Consider the following 17,310-nt stretch of genomic DNA (forward strand, 5'->3'; position numbering starts at 1 on the left):
CTCCGGCTCTTCTCCGCCTCGCTCCCGTTCCTGGTCTTGTGGTCGGAGCCCCTGGGGGGCCCTCGGGCCTCCTCCCCCGAGCGCAGCCGCAACCGGGCCAACCTCACCTGAACACCGGTGACTTGCGAGGCCTCATCCCTCCCCGCAGCGGCTAGATGCTGCTGGCGGGCGCTCTCGTCAATGAGCGCAGGAGCAAAGCGGAGCCGAGCCGGCCGGCGGGGCCGCTACGCCGATCTCGCTATAGCCGTCCTGGCCGAGCAGCCAATCCAGGAGCGCCGCTCAGCCCCTCCCCGAAAGCCGGCGAGCCCCCCTCCAGCAGCCGCCGCGCCCGCTGCAAGGGGTGCTTTCCAGGAGCGGCGGCCCGCCTTTCTGGCGCCGCTCAGCAGCCCCGGAACACGCGGTCCGGCCGCCCGCGGCCGCCGGAGAGCTGCCCGGGCGGGTCTGCGGCAGCAGGCGGGAGCGATCCGGGTCACCTTGCGCCCGCCCTTGGCCTCCTTCCCCCCGGCCGGAGCCGCGGCTGCTGGTTGGAGCGAGGGGAAGCGCAGCGTTGGGCTCCCGCGGCTGCGCGGCTGCGGCGGAAAGAACCGGAGCAACGGCCGGCAGCTTGGATGGTGAGAAGGCAGCGGCTGCTCTCGCCGGTAACTGAGCCGACCACGCCAAATCGGAGGAAGCGCGACGGAGGGCCCCGCATGGCTGAGCCGCGCCTTTGGACAGGGAGCGGAGAGCCGTGCGGGGACGGCTCGCGCGAAAGGACGACGGCAGAGCCTGGCAGCTTTTCTCTGCCGGCTGGGCTCCGGGTAAGGCCCCTCCTCTCTCCTTTCCGCGCTGCCCTGTTTTGCCAAACCCCGGGCCGGGCTGGGCCGGGCAGTAATTCCCAGGAAGGCGACCCGACCAAGGAGGCTCAGACTGGATCCCGCGGCTTGCCCTGCGCATCAACCGCTCCCGCCCCTTTCGAGACGGTCGCCCAGGGCCGGCGAGCGGCTCTCCCGAGAGCCTGGGGAGGGGAGGCAGGCGCGCCGGTTGCTCGTTCTGCTGCGAGCCCGCGGGGCTCGAGCCCCTGGCTGCGGTCCTCCGGGGGAACCGAAGCGGCGAGGCGCCGCCTTCCGCTGCTCCTGCCTCTCTGGGCGGAGCTCCAGGCGGAAAGGCTTGCTTTGGCCCTGGGCTGGAGCGGCGAGGAGGCGACGGCATGGAGGGAAGTTGCGCGCCCGGAGGCCCGGCTGCAGCAGCCTGCAAGAAAATCGCCATCTTCGGCGCCACCGGCATGACTGGCCTGGCCACCCTGGCGCAAGCCCTGGAGGCGGGTGAGGCAGGGCAGCGGGCGTCGGCCCGCGGGGCAGAGCAAACGGGGGACTCGCGAAGGGCCGCGCCGTCCCCCCCGGTTGCGAAAGGACGCGCTCTGGACACGGCTGCTTCCCCAGAGAAGCACCGCAGCGGCTGACAATTGGGGGGGGGGGTTGCGAGCGAGAACCGAAGGAGGAGCGCCTTGCACCCGGGGGCTGCTGTGTGTTGTTTGTTTGCGAAGTGGGGTTGGTCAAGATTCAAGGCTTCCGGATCAAGGATGCCTTTCCCCAGTTGGCGCTGCACCTGCAAGTTATCCCCTGGTGCTGGTGCTACCACTGAGTCCATAATCCATAGTGTAGTTTCGGGAAATGGGATCTTGGTGTAGCAGGTGATGCCACCAGACATGAACCCCAAAGCAGCTCTGGTCGTGTTCCAGTCTCCTTGGCAGGCTGAAGTGGCCGGGGCTGGCTAGGCGCTTGGGACGCTATCACAAGTCGCCTGGCGTTCCCCGCCCCCCTGCTTGCCCTGTGCTGTGCAGTGATAAGGAGGAGAGTTTGGGGCCAGCCCTGCAGGGACTTTCTGGCTTCTTGGGGAGTTGAGCTAATTCTGGAGGCTGTTCTGCCCCCACTTTTCCTCCAGCCAAGGGGTGGGGGGGTGCTAGTCCACCTCTGCTGGGGACACATATTGCTGGTGTTCCCACCCCCCTTTTGCAAGACAGACAGGAGAGGGGCGGGGCAAAGCTTGCTGCAATTGATGTTTTGGATAAGAAAGTGAAAAGGGCTCCCCAGTGCCCCTCTGGATGAGCACTGCAGCCATAACTGGGGAGGGGGGGCTCTGGGCTGGTCAACCCAGGTGGGGAGAGTTGGTGGATTGTAGGATTAGGCCTGGCCCTCCGGCTACTTCTGAGTTTGAAGATATAAAGGTCCTTTGCGTGGGCCCTTTGTGATGCCATGGAAGGGGGAAAGGAAGCTTCAATGCTATGGGGGGGGGGGAGGCTTGGATTACATTTAAGTGGGGCTGAGCCTGAGCTGCCTAGAGGAGGTTGGTCCTGTACTTTCAAACTTGGCACAGAGGCAGGGAAAAATGCCAGAATTGCCCAAAGCAGCTCAGGTTAATTTTCAAAGGGAAAAAAATCCACAACAAGGGAATTAGTTGGAACGGCCCATTTAAGGGTAGTAAGTGGCATAAAATACCTTTCACTGGCTGAATATATAAAAACCCTAAAGAAGGCTGGTGTGCTTGAAAAGAAGGCTTTAGAGGAGAATGATCTAAAAAAGAATGGTTTACCACACAAAAAATTGTAATACAAAAAATTCTGCCAGGCCTAACAGGTTTAGCGATTCCTCTGTAATTTTTTTCTTAAATATGTGAACAAGCCAAGAAAAAATTTACCTAAAGTTATTTTAAAAAAACAAACCATTTAACGTTGAACAACCTGAGGAGACAATTAAACGTTAAAGGGAATAGACAGTCTTGCAGAAAGAGGACTGTAGCCAAGGAAAACCGGCACCAAAATCCTTTCCTTCTTCCCTTCTGTCCATAGAGATGGCCGGAGTAGAAGGACAAGTGAGAGCAATGGCCAGTAGTGGCGGGGGGAGCAGAAATTCCTCCTCTGAAGTCTCCCTCCCCCCACCCCATTGCCAACCCATTCAGGGCAAAGGGCTGAAGCCGCCTTCACCAGCCTGCTCTGAGGCTTCCTTTGCTGCTCCCTCCAAGAGCTTGGGGGGGGGGAGGATGCCTTGACCAGCTGTTTTCTCTTCCCCCTTGCCAGGCTACCAGGTGACAGTGCTAGTACGGGATCCTGTCCGGCTGCCCCCTGACCTCCAGCCAGCACAAGTGGTGGTGGGAGATGTGCTGAACCGGGCAGACGTCGATCGAGCCGTGAGGGGGCAGGATGCCGTGATCATCATCTTGGGCACTCGCAATGACCTCAGTAAGAATGGTTGTACTTCCTCCCCAGCGTCTCCCTCTTCTGAGGCTTTGGGCTCATGTGAGTTTCCTTCTCTGCCTCTCAGGTCCCACCACCATGATGTCTGAAGGCACCCGGAACATCGTGGCAGCCATGAAGTCCTGCGGCATCAGCAAAGTGGTAGCCTGTCTCTCAGGTAGGCGTCCCATAAAAAGCCTGGAGGTCATGTGCTCCTGCCTCCTGGACAGGATCTCCAGCTGAGCAAAGGGTCAGAAGCCCCACCCCCTGGCCATGTGTCTGCCAGCCCTGGGTTTCCTTGGGGAAAAGAACTGCCTTGGGGGTCTCCGGGAATTAAGAGAATGGAGAAATGGTTCCACTGGCCGGGCAGTTGGAGGTCTTGGAGGTTGGAAAGAAGTGAATGTCAGTGGGATGTTGGCCCCACCTCTGCTCTTCTCCAGACCAAATAGGAGAGGGGGCCTCACTGGGCCCCAAGGGGTGTGCAGAGCTGCCTCGGATTCCTGCAGGGGGGGTTGCCTTCCTTGGTCTCCACAGCCCTTTCCTTCTCACCGTTCATCTAGGGGTGCTGAGGTTTCCAAGGCTCTTGGACGCTCTCCCCCTCTCCCCGCAAAGAGGTGGGCTGGGTTGACTTGGCCCGGGGCTGTCGATTTCTTGTAGCTTTCCTGATGTGGGACCTGGACAAAGTTCCTGCCAGGCTGCAGCCAGTGACCGAAGACCACATCAGAATGCAGCAGATCCTGAAGGAGTCAGGCCTGGACTGCATCTATGTCATGCCACCCCACATTGCAGGTGTGTCCTAGGCAGAGATCTGGGTGGTGGGGGCACAGTGGCCGGCAACTGGCAGGTCAATCTGGGTGCAGGAAGAGTGTGAGGTAGTCAGCAAAATCATGCACAAAAAAACATTTTCCACCAGTGGTATCACCCGGAACCCCCTAATGGAGAAATGTGCCCCATTTCCAGTGCTATTTCTCAGCTGGGGCTGAGCCAGGTGCTGCATGGCTGGCCCAGTTGGGCTTTGCATGCGGTTTCTGGCAATGGGTGTTCTTCCTCCTGCAGGTGACCAGCCCCTCACCGGCAACTACACCGTAACCGTGAACACTTCGAGTGGTGCCCGAGTCATCTCAAAGCATGACCTGGGGCACTTCTTTCTCAAGTGCCTGACCACATCGGAGTATGATGGGAAAAACGTCTACCTCTCCAGGCATTATTCCAAGGAATGACTCCCCTCCTCAAAAGGCTGGAAATCGCTGCCTCAGATGCATTCCCCCACCGCTCCTTGTGCTAATGAGAGCCCCCCCCCACTTGAAGGCCAGTCCCTGCGCGCTGAGATGCCCCTGAATCCAAACACAGGTGGGCGGGCTCTGGCCCCCGTCTGGGCCGATGCTCTGCAGCTTCTTTCCCATGGCAGAACAACAAAGAGCCCTTTTTGCTATGCCGAGGAAAGCCCTTGCGCAAAACAAATGATTTAGGGTCTGCCGCTTGAGCAGGGGTTGGACTGGAAGACCTCAAAGGTCTCTTCCAAACCTATGATTTTACGTTCTAAGTAGAAGGCAGCAGCCAAGCCCCTTCTATCAGCAGAGAGGAGGTTGGATGCGGAGGCCACCTGGAAAATTAGGTATCCAGCTGTAAACAAACCCATCAGAAGTAGTAAAAGGTTGGACGGCAAGTAACTGAATATCCCCAGGTTAATGCTAACCTTCCTCCTGTGTTGCTAAGAAACCTTAATTCATGTTGATGCTTGCAAAGTTCTGTGCAGCTTGAAAGCATACAAAGCATAAACAGCTAATCAAATAAATGCTAAACTTTGGATGGTAATGTGATTACTGGGATCTAATTAAGAACTGACTTGGAAGGAGTTTTCAATAATTACTTATCCTGAACCATCAATTCTTCTCTTCGTGTTGTGGTTAAAAGACAAAAGAGTGAGGTTCTTGCTCCCTGCTGGTGGTCCTAAAGAGGGATTACAGATCGGGCCTGCACATAAATGTCAAGGGAATAAACACGGATGGGCATTTAGTGGCCACACTGGAAGTCGGGGGCAATAACTCCGCTGCTTTTCATGCAGGGAAACATGAAAAACCAGGATTTCATGAATAGTAAAATAGAAGACTGAGCTAGTCGTCACACCGATTCAATTAAAAATAGTCATGATTACGATTTATTGCATAAACCATGATTATACGGATTCATATAACACAACAGCCAGTTTGGTGCAGCGGTGAACGTGCTGAACTAGCAACCGGGAGGTGTGAGTTCTAATCCTCCCTTTAGCCGTGACTGGGCTGGTCCTTGTCTCTCAGCCACCCCACCTCGCAGGGTTGTTGTGATGTGATGAGGAAAAGAGGCACGAGCGTTAGGTGTCTTCGCTGCCCTTCACTTGACCAAATCTTTTAAACAGTGGAAGTGCTTTTGAAACCCTCCCCTGACGCTTCTTCCGAGGAGGTGGGCGTTTCGTTCTCCGCCAGGGGGACCACGGACCTCTCTCGGGTCAATCGCACGGCTTCAGCCCGGCGCCTCCAAGGTCGGAACAGGCACGCCAGGAGACAAAGCTGCAAACGCCGCCTCTAGGGGTCGCCCTTGCCCCGGCTCTGCGACAGCGCCTCCTACCGGGCAGATTCCGGGACCGCTCCCTGTCCAGCCAATCAGCGCGCGGCTCCTTCCTTTTCTTCCGCCCGCCCACTCTATGGAGATGAGGCGTTCGTGCGAGCGCTCCCATTGGTCGCGATAGTTTCCTCCGCCCACGCAGGGCGCCCCGAGCGATCCTCTCATCGAATCGGAGAGATTCGCCTGGAACGCCGTGGGTGGGGGGGGGTGGCGTACCGGCCGCTGATTGGCTTCCAGATCCCGCCGATTGGCCTCTGAGCAGCCGGGTAGGTGAAAGCGGGTCCCGGGGATCCCCGCCGGGTCTGGGCGGAGAGGCGCCCCCGTAGTGGACGGGCAGGACAGGCTCCTCAGCTGCGCACCTTCCCCGCCTGCGCGCTTCTCCCGGAGGTGCCGAACTTTCCGGCCAGCGGCGCAACGGAGCCGGGGGACGGTGGGAAGGAAGCGCTTGCCCGCCGCGCGGAGGAGACGGGCAGTCCGGCTCCAGGGGCTCCGTCACCGCCGGGTGAAACGAGCCGGCCAGGTTAGGGTCGCAGCCCCCACCGCCTCGCCTCGCCTCGCCTCGCCTCGCCTCACCCGCCGCCCGGCCTCCCTGGGGTCGCCCAGCAAGGCGAGTTAAGTAAAGGAGGGAGAAGAAATCCGGAAACCCCCCCCCCCTTGCTTGGTTCTCTGGGGAGGTTTCCGCTTCTGTAGCACTGAAGTAGCCGCCTGAAATCCTGGCTCTGTCTGCGCTCTGGCCTCCTTGGCAAGGCTGACCCCCTGGAGCCACTGCCTGGGCCTGGCCGGGCTTGGCACTTGGCATCTCTGAGCGCTCCCCTTCTGCTCCTTTCCAGAAATCGGCTGATGACAGGCCGCCATGAAGCGAAAGTGGGCCGAAGAGGAGGCCCAGCCTGCAGCAGCCCCGCCATGCAGCTCTCTCTTCAGCCTGTCGGTCTCCAAGCTCCACCAAAGCCTGCGCATTGTAGAGCCCAACCTCTGGCACCTAGTGCTGGTGGCCAACACGCTCCATCGCTTCCAGGGGGAGTTGCAGCCAAGCCCTGCCCCTATTCTCCAGGCTGCTTTAGGCCAGGAGGACCCTTCTGAGGGCAGCTCGATACCCAGTGCCCTGGCCTGCAACCTGTCACAGCCCAGCTGGAGGCTGATGTCACCCCCTTCCCTCTCCCCGCCCATGGGCAACCTCCTCCTTTCCGATGGGGACTCCTCTGCCTTCCTGGACTTTTTGGAGGACTCGAGTGATGTTGCTCAGCCCCAAAAGCCCCTGCTGTCTTTGTTCAGCCCTGAGGCTGAATGGATTCCCCACACCTGCCCTTCTAGGACCCTGGACCTTCCGAGCCCTGGCGGCTACCTTCTGGAAGATAGCCTGGAGGTTGTCTTGGAGGACATTGACATCTCCATGTTTGACTGCGATCTGTGGCTGCCCACCAGCCTCCCCAACTTCAAGGAGGCCTTCTGTTCACCTGGGGAGCAGGTGCCAGGTCTGGCAGACCATCTTGACTGTCTCATGGATGTGCTTGTGGGAGTGCAGGAACTTATTTGATGTTTTTTACTTCTGGCTGTTCACCGCCCTGAGTCCTTCGGGAGAAGGGCAGCACATAAATTTAAATATTAAATTAAATTAAATTAACTATGAGGGCACCGTCAAAGGAAATTGTGGTCCCTGGTTGCCTGCTGAAAATGGGAGTTGATGATCTCAGGGAAAGAGCCTCTGCCACAGAGAACGAAGTCTTAATTGCATCTTCCCAATTCCTTACACGGCTACCTCTTTGGAAGCTTTCTCAAAAAAAAGTGACCAACTTTAAATAATTTGAGTACTCTACTTGCCATCTTCAATTTCAGTCACAATGTAGGCTACAGCAAAGTTCTGCAGTGGCCTAAAGCGCCTCTTCTGGAGCTCAGCCGGGAACTTTACTTGCACAAAGGGCTAGATCTGTCTTATTTGGAGGGCATGCCAGGACTTTGATTTTGGGATCCAGACTGCCTGCTTTTGAGAGCGAGCGTTTACCCAAGTCTTCTCCAGAATGGTACCTCTGTTTTCCCCTCTCCTGGTGAACCCTCCTGATCTGCCTGGGTTGGGGAGCTTCACCGGGCTGGTCTCTTTATGTGAGTAGAGAGAACACGACTCCCACATGTTGAGCAGTCAAGAGTGGTGAGAGAGTAATTTATATGAGCATCAAGTACTAAAAAAAGTGAAAAAGCTGCATCCTGTTAAATTACTTGAAAGAATTCAACACTTTCATGTTGGAATTGCATATATTCTATGTATTTGAGAAGGAGGGACATGAAGAGGGTCTTTGCTGGTACAGGGTCTTCTTGTTTCCTTCCCCCAAGGCCCAAGAGCCTCTTGACCAAGCACACCCAGCTGCTGCTTTCCCCTCTTGTTTTGACTGCAATGGCAGCAGTCCCTCCCTGGGCTGGATGGCACCTTTTTCAGGGAGCAGGTTAGCATTCCGGTCTGCACTGGATAACTCCTCATTTGGTGCTGGAAGAGGAAGACAAGCTCCCTGATGGATGTCCTGAGGAGGCAGAACAGTGAGGGAGAGTTTGTGGGACAAGGTGGGGGCTTCTGTGAGGGGTGGGCTTGGAAGGTGAACCAGTACATAGGTCGGCTGCAGGTTGCAGCCCCTGCGCAGAGACCCAAAGTAATTGCTGGAATGGAAACTCCAGGATAGGGAGGTTCATGCAGAGGACAAATTCTGAATGGATTTGGCACCAATTTAAGGCGAAGAATGTAGAACTATTGGGTTGGCTCAAGGGGGGCCCATCTAGTCCCAACAGTTTTTCTTCCTCAGTGACAACCCAACTATGAATGAAAAAAGGAGAGGATGATCTGGGTTTGCTCAGCAGCCTGATCTCCTCCTCCTGCTGCTCATGGAGATTCTAGCCTGCTTGTCTTCCCATAAGTCTTAAGAGCCTTGGTGGCGCAGCAGATTAAAGTGCTGTTAAGTAGCACCAGCTGCCTGCAATTACTACAAGTTCAAATCTCACCAGGCTCCATGTTGACTCAGCCTTCCATCCTTCCGAGGTAGGTAAAATGAGGACCCGGATTGTGGGGACAATAAGCTGACTTTGTATAAAAAAGAACACCGCTTAGGGGGGGCCGAAAGCCTACTAAGCAGGTATATGCAAAAGTATGAAGGCTATTGCTTAACGCATTAAAAGCCGCCCTGAGTCTCCGGAGAAGGGCGGCATATAAAATCGAACCAATAAATAAAACAATAAATAAATACATAATTGGTGTTATAAATCCATCTTTAAATTTTCTAAGAAAGTGGCTGTTCCCAACCTTGCAGTGGAATTCATGGTGGTTACAGCTGAACAATACATAAATTATGTTTTGACTAGTTACTTGTTTATTGACGCAGCTACAGAAGTTCACATAAGGCCAGCCTGTCTCACTTTATCTTGCTCTGTGAATCAGACTGATATTAAGAATGTAGCAAAGAAAGGGGGGGCTTTCCCTTTTGCCCCTTCTGAAGCCTTCCCAAGAGGTTCTTAACCTTGGGACTATCTGCATTCCTTGGCCCTTTTTTGCAAGTTACAGATGTCTGTGTTTACATTTAAATGTACACTAAGGCTGACCCAATCTGCTTTTTAAACACTTTTTGCGTAAAAAACTTTATATTCTATGTGGGTTACCAAAAGTCATTTGATTGTGGCAGAGGTTTGATAAGCAAATAGATAATAAGGAAAAGAAAAATAAAAACCTCTGGAGGAAGAGGGTAGAACATCTATGAAGATTCTCAATCATCCAGGTTAGGATTGTCCCAAAGGTGCTTTTTCCAAAAGGCAACTGGACTTTCTTCATTTTTTTCTTCAAAAAAGTTTCACTTTTAAGAAGCTTCATCAGTTCAACTACTTGGAACAGAAGCAAACCATTTTCAAAGAGAAAAAAACCCAAGAAAGTCCCATTTCTTTTTGGAAAGGGCATCTTTGGGACAAGAGGGTAGGACAGAAAATGATACTGGTTCTCAGTGTGTGCCTGCAAGGGGACGTTTTCCAGTCTCACCCAACTGCTATAACAGAGATGGCTAACCTTTTTGCCATCGCGTGCCAAAAGCGGGGGAGCACAGGGGGGTTACACGCATGTGTGCCCATGCCCATAATTCAATGCCCCCCATGTCCCGCCCACATCCCCCTGCTTTTGGCACACAATGGCAAAAAGGTTGCCGGTGGGCCCGGTAGGCCCGTTTTTTGCCATCCCTAGGCTCCAGAGGCTTTCTTGGAGCCTGGAGAGGGTGAAAACTGCCGCCCCCACCACCACCCTGAGGCCCTCCAGAGGCCGGAAATGGCCCATTTCCTGACTTCCAGTCAGCCCAGAAGGCCCCAAATCAGCTGGCTAGCACACGCACGCACGCTGGAGTTGAGTTAGGGCAACGCTCGTGTGCCCACAGATATGGCTCCACGTGCCACCCGTGCCATAGGTTCGCCATCACGGTGCTATAACTTCACCCACAAACATATCTTGCTCTCCAAAATTGTGTGGCCCACTGCACTCCAAAATGCACCCCACCTGGCAGCTCTTGAGACCCCATGGTGTTCTTCCGACAAGCAGGCTTCTGGGTGACTTGGTTGGAGCACCAATCCAGCAGAGAGCAGGAAGGACACATTTGTCCTGCCCCTCCGAAGAAGCTCAGCTGCCAATCGGAGGAGGGTGTGCCAAGAGGGCGTCTACGCAGCCTTGTGGCTGAGATGGGGTGGAAGTCTGTGCAGAGCCCAGAAATTCTTCCTGGCCTCTCACTGTGCCCAGGCTGCTGAGGTAAAGCTGGTGCCTCACTTGGATGCCAGGCCCAGATTCACCCACTGGGAAACTGGAGACTCTTCCCCAGCATCCCTGGCTGGCACATGTCATCTTTCTTCAGTGGGTGACAGGTTGGTTCGCAGGCCCTGCTGGCCAGCCTGCTTAGCCCCCACCCCACCCCCACCTTACGAAACAATTCTTCTAAGTGAACCTGACATGACTGTAAGCAGAAGCAGAATTAAAAGACAGATTAAAAATACAATAAATACAAAACTCCTGCCGGGGTAAAGAGGTGTATTCGGATGCTCTGAATGTGGACGCCTTCCAGGAAGCTGCCGTGTTCTGCCCGCAAAGATGCACGTCGACAGCTCCGGCAGGGTCCTTTGCAGAGAGCGAGGGATGCCCAGACCTTCCCTGGGTACGTTTTTCAGTTCCCTTCCCTCGCCTGGTCGCTTCTTCCGCTTGGCAGATCGTGACTGGCGCCGCCTCGTCCGCTCGACGGGCCTTCTGTGGCGGAGGGAGGCTCGGAAGGGCGCTTCGGTCGCAACGTCTCTCTCTGGGCGGGGCTGCCTCAGAGCCGGCTCGACGCCGCCCAGACCCTGCCTTGGCCCCGCCGCGGCCGCCTTGGACGCCCACGGGATGGAGGGTCGGCCAGAGCCTCCCCCTTCCTGCTGGACCGCGCCCGGAGCGCTTCAGCCAGACCGGCAGTTGAGCTTTGCGGAGCGGAGCGGAGCGGAGCGCAGCGCACGCACTGGCTCGGGTAAGTCCGAAGGGGCCGGGGCTTCGCGGCTTGCCCTGTTCCCCAACCGGCGGCTCCTCTCGAGACAGACCGGAGCGACTCGCTCTGCACAACTGCGCTGGTCTTGTGCGAGGGGGAGGGACGCTTCGGCGTCCTTCGGGCCCTTCCCAGCCTGGCTCACTGGACGCGGCCGAGAAGGGGCGTCGCACATCTGCTGGCCGAGGGAAAGGCTCAACTCGCCGGCTTTTTCCGAGCCTCCGCGCTCTTCACGACCCGGCCACAGGAGAAGGCGCGCCCTCAGCTTTCTCCCGGTCGGCCCGACAGCCCTCTCCTCTCGGATATCAACGAGGAGAATCTTGGATGCCCCGCGGCCCGGGAAAAGCCAGTGCCGGGGGATCAGGGGAGGGGGGTGGGGTCGAGGGACCTTGCTGAGCTTGGCCCAACTCGAGTTTGCAGAGCGGCCGCTTTTTCTCCTTCCATATTCGCAAAATGTCCCCAGAGCCGCTGGTTGGGCTTTTTCAACTTTTGATTGATAGTTTCCTTTTTTCATCTTTGACTTAATTCGGGGCAGCAGTTCTGGTCTGCAGACTCCAAACGAGCACCAAATGGCAGCCAACGTTGGTGGCTCTGTGCTGTGGTCTCAGAGCTGCCCTGCGAGCTTCCCTCCTGCTCTTGAGTAGAAAACCAACTGGGGGTGGCTCTCCTGGCTGGAGTGACAGTCTCAGGGTACCTAGCACCAGCTAGGATAGGATGGTCAAGCTGCTCCTGGCTGGGCTACTCACCTGTAGGCACCTGGGCTCTGCTTCCCAAATCTCCCAGGAGCTGCTTCTCGAGTTGCGAAATGGTCCAGGTGGCTTGGGACAACCCACACAAGAAGAGCTGGCAGCGTCTTCAGAACCCAGGCAGCAGCTCCTAGCTGACTGCAGATGGCTTTTCCTGTTTCATTGGATCATGAACTCTGGAACCCCAGGAAAGCTCCTCAGCTCCTCTTCCTGTATTTAGCAAGTGAGAATTGGTGTTCCAACTCAGGAAGGGAGTCGGTTCCTTTCCTGAGAGCTGCTGAGATCTCGGGGAAGCCCACTTTGCCTGGGCAAGGCCCTTGCCAGTGCTTCCCCCACCTGGACTTGGGCAGTCCAGTGCCAGGAATGTACTGGGGGGGGTGTCATCCAGGAAACAATGGGAGGAAAGGTCTTGGCACTACTGGCCCTGCTGTCGGGGCCAGGAAATAAAGCTGCCAGGATGTTTGCTGTCTGGTTTGGGGGCAGGAAAAGGAGAGGACAAGACAGGGGTCTCAAAAGGAAAGTCCTTTTTGTTTAGTTTAAGAAAAGGGATATTATGTTTAGATATGAATACATGTAAAAGATTTGAGTTAAGAGATATATGTATGGGGGTGGAGGAAATGGGCAGACTATGAGTTGAATAAATGTTAAATTAGGATTTATTATATAGTTTTACAGTTGAAGGTTGCTTTGAAATGTTATACTAATATATATAAAAGATTTGAATTAAGAGATATATGTATGGGGGAGGAGGAAAAGGGTAGATTATGAGTAGAAATTGCTAAACTGGGGGATATAATAATATTATTATGCTAAATTAGGAGTTATTATATAATGTTACAGTTGAATGTTATTTTGAAATGTATAGTATAAGGGGGATATAATAATATTATCAGAAAGAAAGGGTCAGCGTATGGGGGGTGGAGCAAAGGGATGGTAAAGTATTATATAATCTGTTATGAATTTGGGTTTTATTTTGCAGAAGCCACAGGGGGAGGGGAGGGGGAGGGGGGTTGGGGAGGAGGGAGGAAAAAAGGGGGAAAAATTTGTATTTGAAAAACTTTTTCAATTAAAAAAAAAAAAAAGGAAAGTCCTTTGGAAGGAGAGATGGGAGCAGAGCCCAGAGGCTGCAGGGGGGCAAAGGAGGAGGTGAGAGCAGAACTCTTGGGGGATGACCAGAACCCAGATAGGGAGGGAGGGACCAGGTGGACAGGAGGGCTGCAGCTGATCCTTGGAATCGGCTTTGAGGGGCCCAGGTGCTTTTAGCGTCCTTGGGGTCCAGCATGGGAGAGGGAAAGCCTCATTCCTCCCACCCTGGGCCTGACTTGCAGAAGGGCTCAGACCAGCTTTCCCCCTTCCCACAGCTCTTGTCCCATTGCTGGGCCTGTATTGGAAGCCATCCCTGGAGCCCGAGGGCTTTGTGTTTCACAGCTCAGCCTAAAAGGGATCCTTTCAAGCCAGGGATCGAGGACTGATCCTCCCTTCTCCTTACCCAGCTCCAACTTTTGTACTTGCTCATGCGGTCTCTCTCCAGGACATATGGTGCCTGTTCCGCCAACCAACTTTCCTAGGAAGGAGAAGAGGAGGCCTCTAAAAACGGGACCACCCTTAGCCTGCTGAGGAGAGAGGAGGAGACACTGATTTGAGGGCATCTGACTGGAAGGGTTTATCAGGATCGGGACCCAGAATCAGCCACAGGATGCTGGGCTGCGGGAGGTGGGTGGGCAAACTGGGAAGCCTCCTTTCTCTTGAGCTGAATGCCCTAGCACAGCCAGCAGGAAAGAGAGAGAAATGGGCCCGGAGTCTCTGAGGGCAACCCCTGATTCTGGCAATCTGTCCTGAAGGAGTAAGTTCTCTTTATTTCATTTTTGCTCCTCTTGACTCTGAGTTGACACTAATTTTAGCATTTTGTTCTGCTCTTGATTTTCACAGCCCCCCCCCACCCTCAGTGTGCTCTGTGGCAACCCCTCCTGCGCTCACTCCCCCAGCTCAGCTTGACTGGGCTTGTGACCTGCTCTCCCAAAGCCAAGCCTCTTCCTCGCACCTGCCAGGTCTCCCCACCCGGCCAGGGCAAGGCTGCTCTCAAGGGGCAGGTGAATGAGATGGGTGGGCAGGTTAATGTCCAGCACAAGTGCATAACAGGCACAGTGATCTAGCAAGGCCAGATCGTGGTGCCTGTGCCTGAAATGCATCTGGGCTGACCATCTGTGGGAAAGAGGCTGAGTCACTTTCTTGGGATGTCTCTGCTGGGTGGAACTGCAGCCTCGGCCCTTGTTCTGCCCGCCCCCCCCGAGTTTTGCTGAGACTACAGAATGCCTGACATTCTCCCCAACCTTCCAGCTGCTCAGCCATGAGCAGAGGGGGGAGGGACTGCCCCCCAATTCTTTTTGCTCGCTGCCTCTTCCACTCAAACTATGGGAGCTTCTGAAGTCATGTCAGCATCTCCCTCCGGCTGGCTCAGGGACTGAGGAGTTCTTCACCAGGCCCAGTCTGGGACTTCCTTGGGTCCACTTTTATTTTGCTGCCCATGAGTGGGGAATCTTGGCTTCCAACCCTGAACGTGTGTAAGGGATTTACTGTGCTGTTGCCAAAGAGGCAACTTGGACTCCTGCTGAAAGAGGCCTCTGACGGCTGTGGGTTGGCTTCCAAAGAAGCACAGGGCACTGCCCTCACCTCCAGGGGCTTCCCACCAGGCCTGGTTGAGCCTTGCTGGAAGCTATTTCCTGGGCTCCATGGAAGGCCTGGCCAGGGGTGAAATGCTCCCAGTTCGGACTGGATTGCCTGATCCAGTAACGATGGCGGCGGGTGGTTTGGAAAACCGGTAGCAAAAATCACTGCGCCCTCCCCTCCACCATGCCCAGCTGAGCTGCACGATCATCAGAGGCTTTTTTTTTTTTACTTTTAAAAGCATTTTTTCAGCAGAAGTAGTTGTAGAAAAAATGCTTTTAAAAGTAAAAAAAAAAAAAGCCTCTGATGATCGTGCAGCTCAGCTGGGCATGGTGGAGGGGAGGGCGCAGTGATTTTTGCTACTGGTTCTCCGAACCACCCGCCGCCATCGCTACCGGATGGAGAATAAGATTTGGAAATAATTATGAAATGAATGGGTTGTTGAAATAAGCTAGGCGGAAAAAACTTTCATGGAAACAAGCAGGGATGTTTAGTGATAAACTGAAGAATGGAAGAGTACAAAAATGTCACCGATCGACACACTGTCTGTAATTGTTTGGAAAGATAATGTTTTTATGTTTTGTTTGTTTTTTTAAAAAATAAAAAAATTCTTTAAAAAAAATGTTTTGAAAAGGCTCTGACGATCCCAGCTGTGTTGCCTGATTGGCAGAGCCTTTTCAAAGCCTTTTTTTGCAATTGCAAAAAAAATGCTTTGAAAAGTTAAAAAAAAAAAGTCGGCCACGCCCACCCAGTCACATTACCCTCCCATCACCAAGCCACGCCCACAGAACTGGTAATAACAAATTTTACATTTCACTCCTGGGCCTGGCCCAATTGGCCGAGGCATTCAACCCCTCCGGCTTCTACTTGGCCTTTTGGTGACCACAAAAACTTCTACGTTCCTAGCCCTGCCAGGGATTGCCTGTCCAGAGCCAGTGGACTGAAGACCCTCCTAGCTATATGTTACATCCTTTCCTCTCTTGCTACAGGTCCCCTTTGTCCTCCCAGGCTGGTCCCGAGTTGCCCCAGTGGGCAGGCAAGCAGGGAGAGGCAGCAGCCCGGCTCCCTGATCCCTCTGCTTGGTCAGAAGAGGGGGGCTGCTCTGGCTGCTTTTGGGCCCTGCTCCTGCTCAATGGTCACTGTGGAAAGGAGCCTTTGGGGCTGTCATCCACAGTGATCTCTGAAGAGGCGTGGAGGAATTCTCCTTGGAATGCTGGCAATGCCAGAGGCCTGGCTGGGACTCAGCGCCCCTTTGTGTTCCTGGGCAGGGAATGTCTGGCATGGAGCCCTGACCTTTTGGGGAATGGAGGTGCGTGGGCCCCAGTGTCCAGTGTGGGAATGAAATGAACAGCAGCTTGGGCCCCACCAGGACTGGGCTGGAAGGCGAGAAAGGAACTGCTGATGATGCCTGGGGGGGGGGATCCCAAAGGCATCCATGGGGCAGAAATTGGTTCTCTTTTCCAGAGGCCCCGGGGGAATGGAGGGGTGGCCTTCCCAAGGGCTCACCCTGTCCAGATGAAAGGCATAACAAGCAGTCTTAACATATATGTGTTCCCTGCCCCAAGCTGCTTCCAAATTAAAACATAACTGAGAATTGTTATTAGTATTTGTATACTTCCCAATGTCTTTCGATGGCATACAAACTTAAATAATAACAACATCTAAAATAAGTGCCCAGGTGTGGTACAAATACGGCAGAATCATTGCAAAATTCTATCCAATCAATTGTTTCCACAAGGAATAGCAATAGCACTATAACAATAGCACTTAGACTTATATACCGCTTCACAGTGCTTTACAGTCCATATTTACAAATGTCAGCATTTTGCCCCAACAATCTGGGTCCTCATTTTTCTGACCTCGGAAGGATGGAAGACTGAGCCAACCTTGAGCCAGTCAGGATCGAACTCCAGCGAGGAGGGTGCCATTTCACCCAGAGGGACCTTGAGAACGTGTTGTGTTGTAGCCTGCTTTCAAGCAGAGCAGCCCCCAACCCAGGGCTGACCAGCAGGAAAGGAAACAAAAGTCCCACGGAGGGTTTTCTTTCTGCCACTCTGTAGCCACCACTCTGTAGCCACTACCACTCTGTAGTGGTCCACGCCTTGTGCTGCTGCCCGTTCTAAGGCCACAGCCACAGGCCAGGCAGCTTGATGTATCCTGCAGAGTTGCCTGAACTGTGAGATTGGTGACAAATAAATTTGAAAAATAAATAAATTTGATGAAGAGAGGGAGGGAGAGAGAAAGAGAAAGAATCAACCACTGGCTTCCCCTCCTCAAGGAAAGGAGAAATTACCGTATTTTCTGCAATATAAAATGCACTGTCCCCCCCCCCAAAAAAAGTGAGTGGAAATGTCTCTGTGTCAAATATTGCGGTGGGGGGGAGTGGGTTAGTGCAGCGGCGGCATTTGCCGCTGCCGCCTGTCACTGCTGCCGCTGTTCACTACCGCTGGGGAACGCTGGAGCCTTCGCTGACAAGCAGATGATTGGTGATTGGATCAGCGATTGGTGATTGGAATACTACCGATCAGCTGTTCTAGGCAGCGGGGATCGCTGCCACTTGCTGCTACTGCCACCGCCG

General features: G+C 54.4%; 2 protein-coding genes across 2 annotated transcripts; both read left to right on the forward strand.

Moving 5' to 3' along the window:
- Window positions 1-977: 977 nt before the first annotated feature.
- On the forward strand, window positions 978-5,015 carry BLVRB (biliverdin reductase B). The gene is made up of 5 exons (XM_070949687.1): window positions 978-1,301; window positions 3,053-3,214; window positions 3,297-3,386; window positions 3,866-3,997; window positions 4,265-5,015. The coding sequence occupies exons 1-5, from the start codon at window positions 1,187-1,189 to the stop codon at window positions 4,426-4,428; spliced, it is 663 nt and encodes a 220-aa protein (XP_070805788.1). The 5' UTR covers window positions 978-1,186; the 3' UTR covers window positions 4,429-5,015.
- Window positions 5,016-6,039: 1,024 nt separating this feature from the next.
- Window positions 6,040-8,031, forward strand: SERTAD1 (SERTA domain containing 1). The gene is made up of 2 exons (XM_070949808.1): window positions 6,040-6,078; window positions 6,643-8,031. Exon 2 carries the CDS (start codon window positions 6,666-6,668, stop codon window positions 7,344-7,346), a length of 681 nt encoding a protein of 226 aa, XP_070805909.1. The 5' UTR covers window positions 6,040-6,078; window positions 6,643-6,665; the 3' UTR covers window positions 7,347-8,031.
- Window positions 8,032-17,310: the final 9,279 nt, after the last annotated feature.

The sequence above is a fragment of the Pituophis catenifer genome, unplaced genomic scaffold (genome assembly GCF_029215685.1).
Source record: "Pituophis catenifer annectens isolate HBS135680 unplaced genomic scaffold, rPitCat1.0.hap2 SCAF_9, whole genome shotgun sequence".
Lineage (NCBI taxonomy): Eukaryota > Metazoa > Chordata > Lepidosauria > Squamata > Colubridae > Pituophis > Pituophis catenifer.

Excerpts from the sequence above, each read along its gene's own strand:
- BLVRB (XM_070949687.1), top strand. The coding sequence starts at position 1,187 with ATGGAGGGAAGTTGCGCGCCCGGAGGCCCGGCTGCAGCAGCCTGCAAG. Across the intron at positions 3,215-3,296 it reads GGGCACTCGCAATGACCTCA|GTCCCACCACCATGATGTCT; the intron begins GTAAGAATGGTT and ends TCTGCCTCTCAG. Across the intron at positions 3,387-3,865 it reads AGTGGTAGCCTGTCTCTCAG|CTTTCCTGATGTGGGACCTG; the intron begins GTAGGCGTCCCA and ends GATTTCTTGTAG.
- SERTAD1 (XM_070949808.1), top strand. The coding sequence starts at position 6,666 with ATGAAGCGAAAGTGGGCCGAAGAGGAGGCCCAGCCTGCAGCAGCCCCG.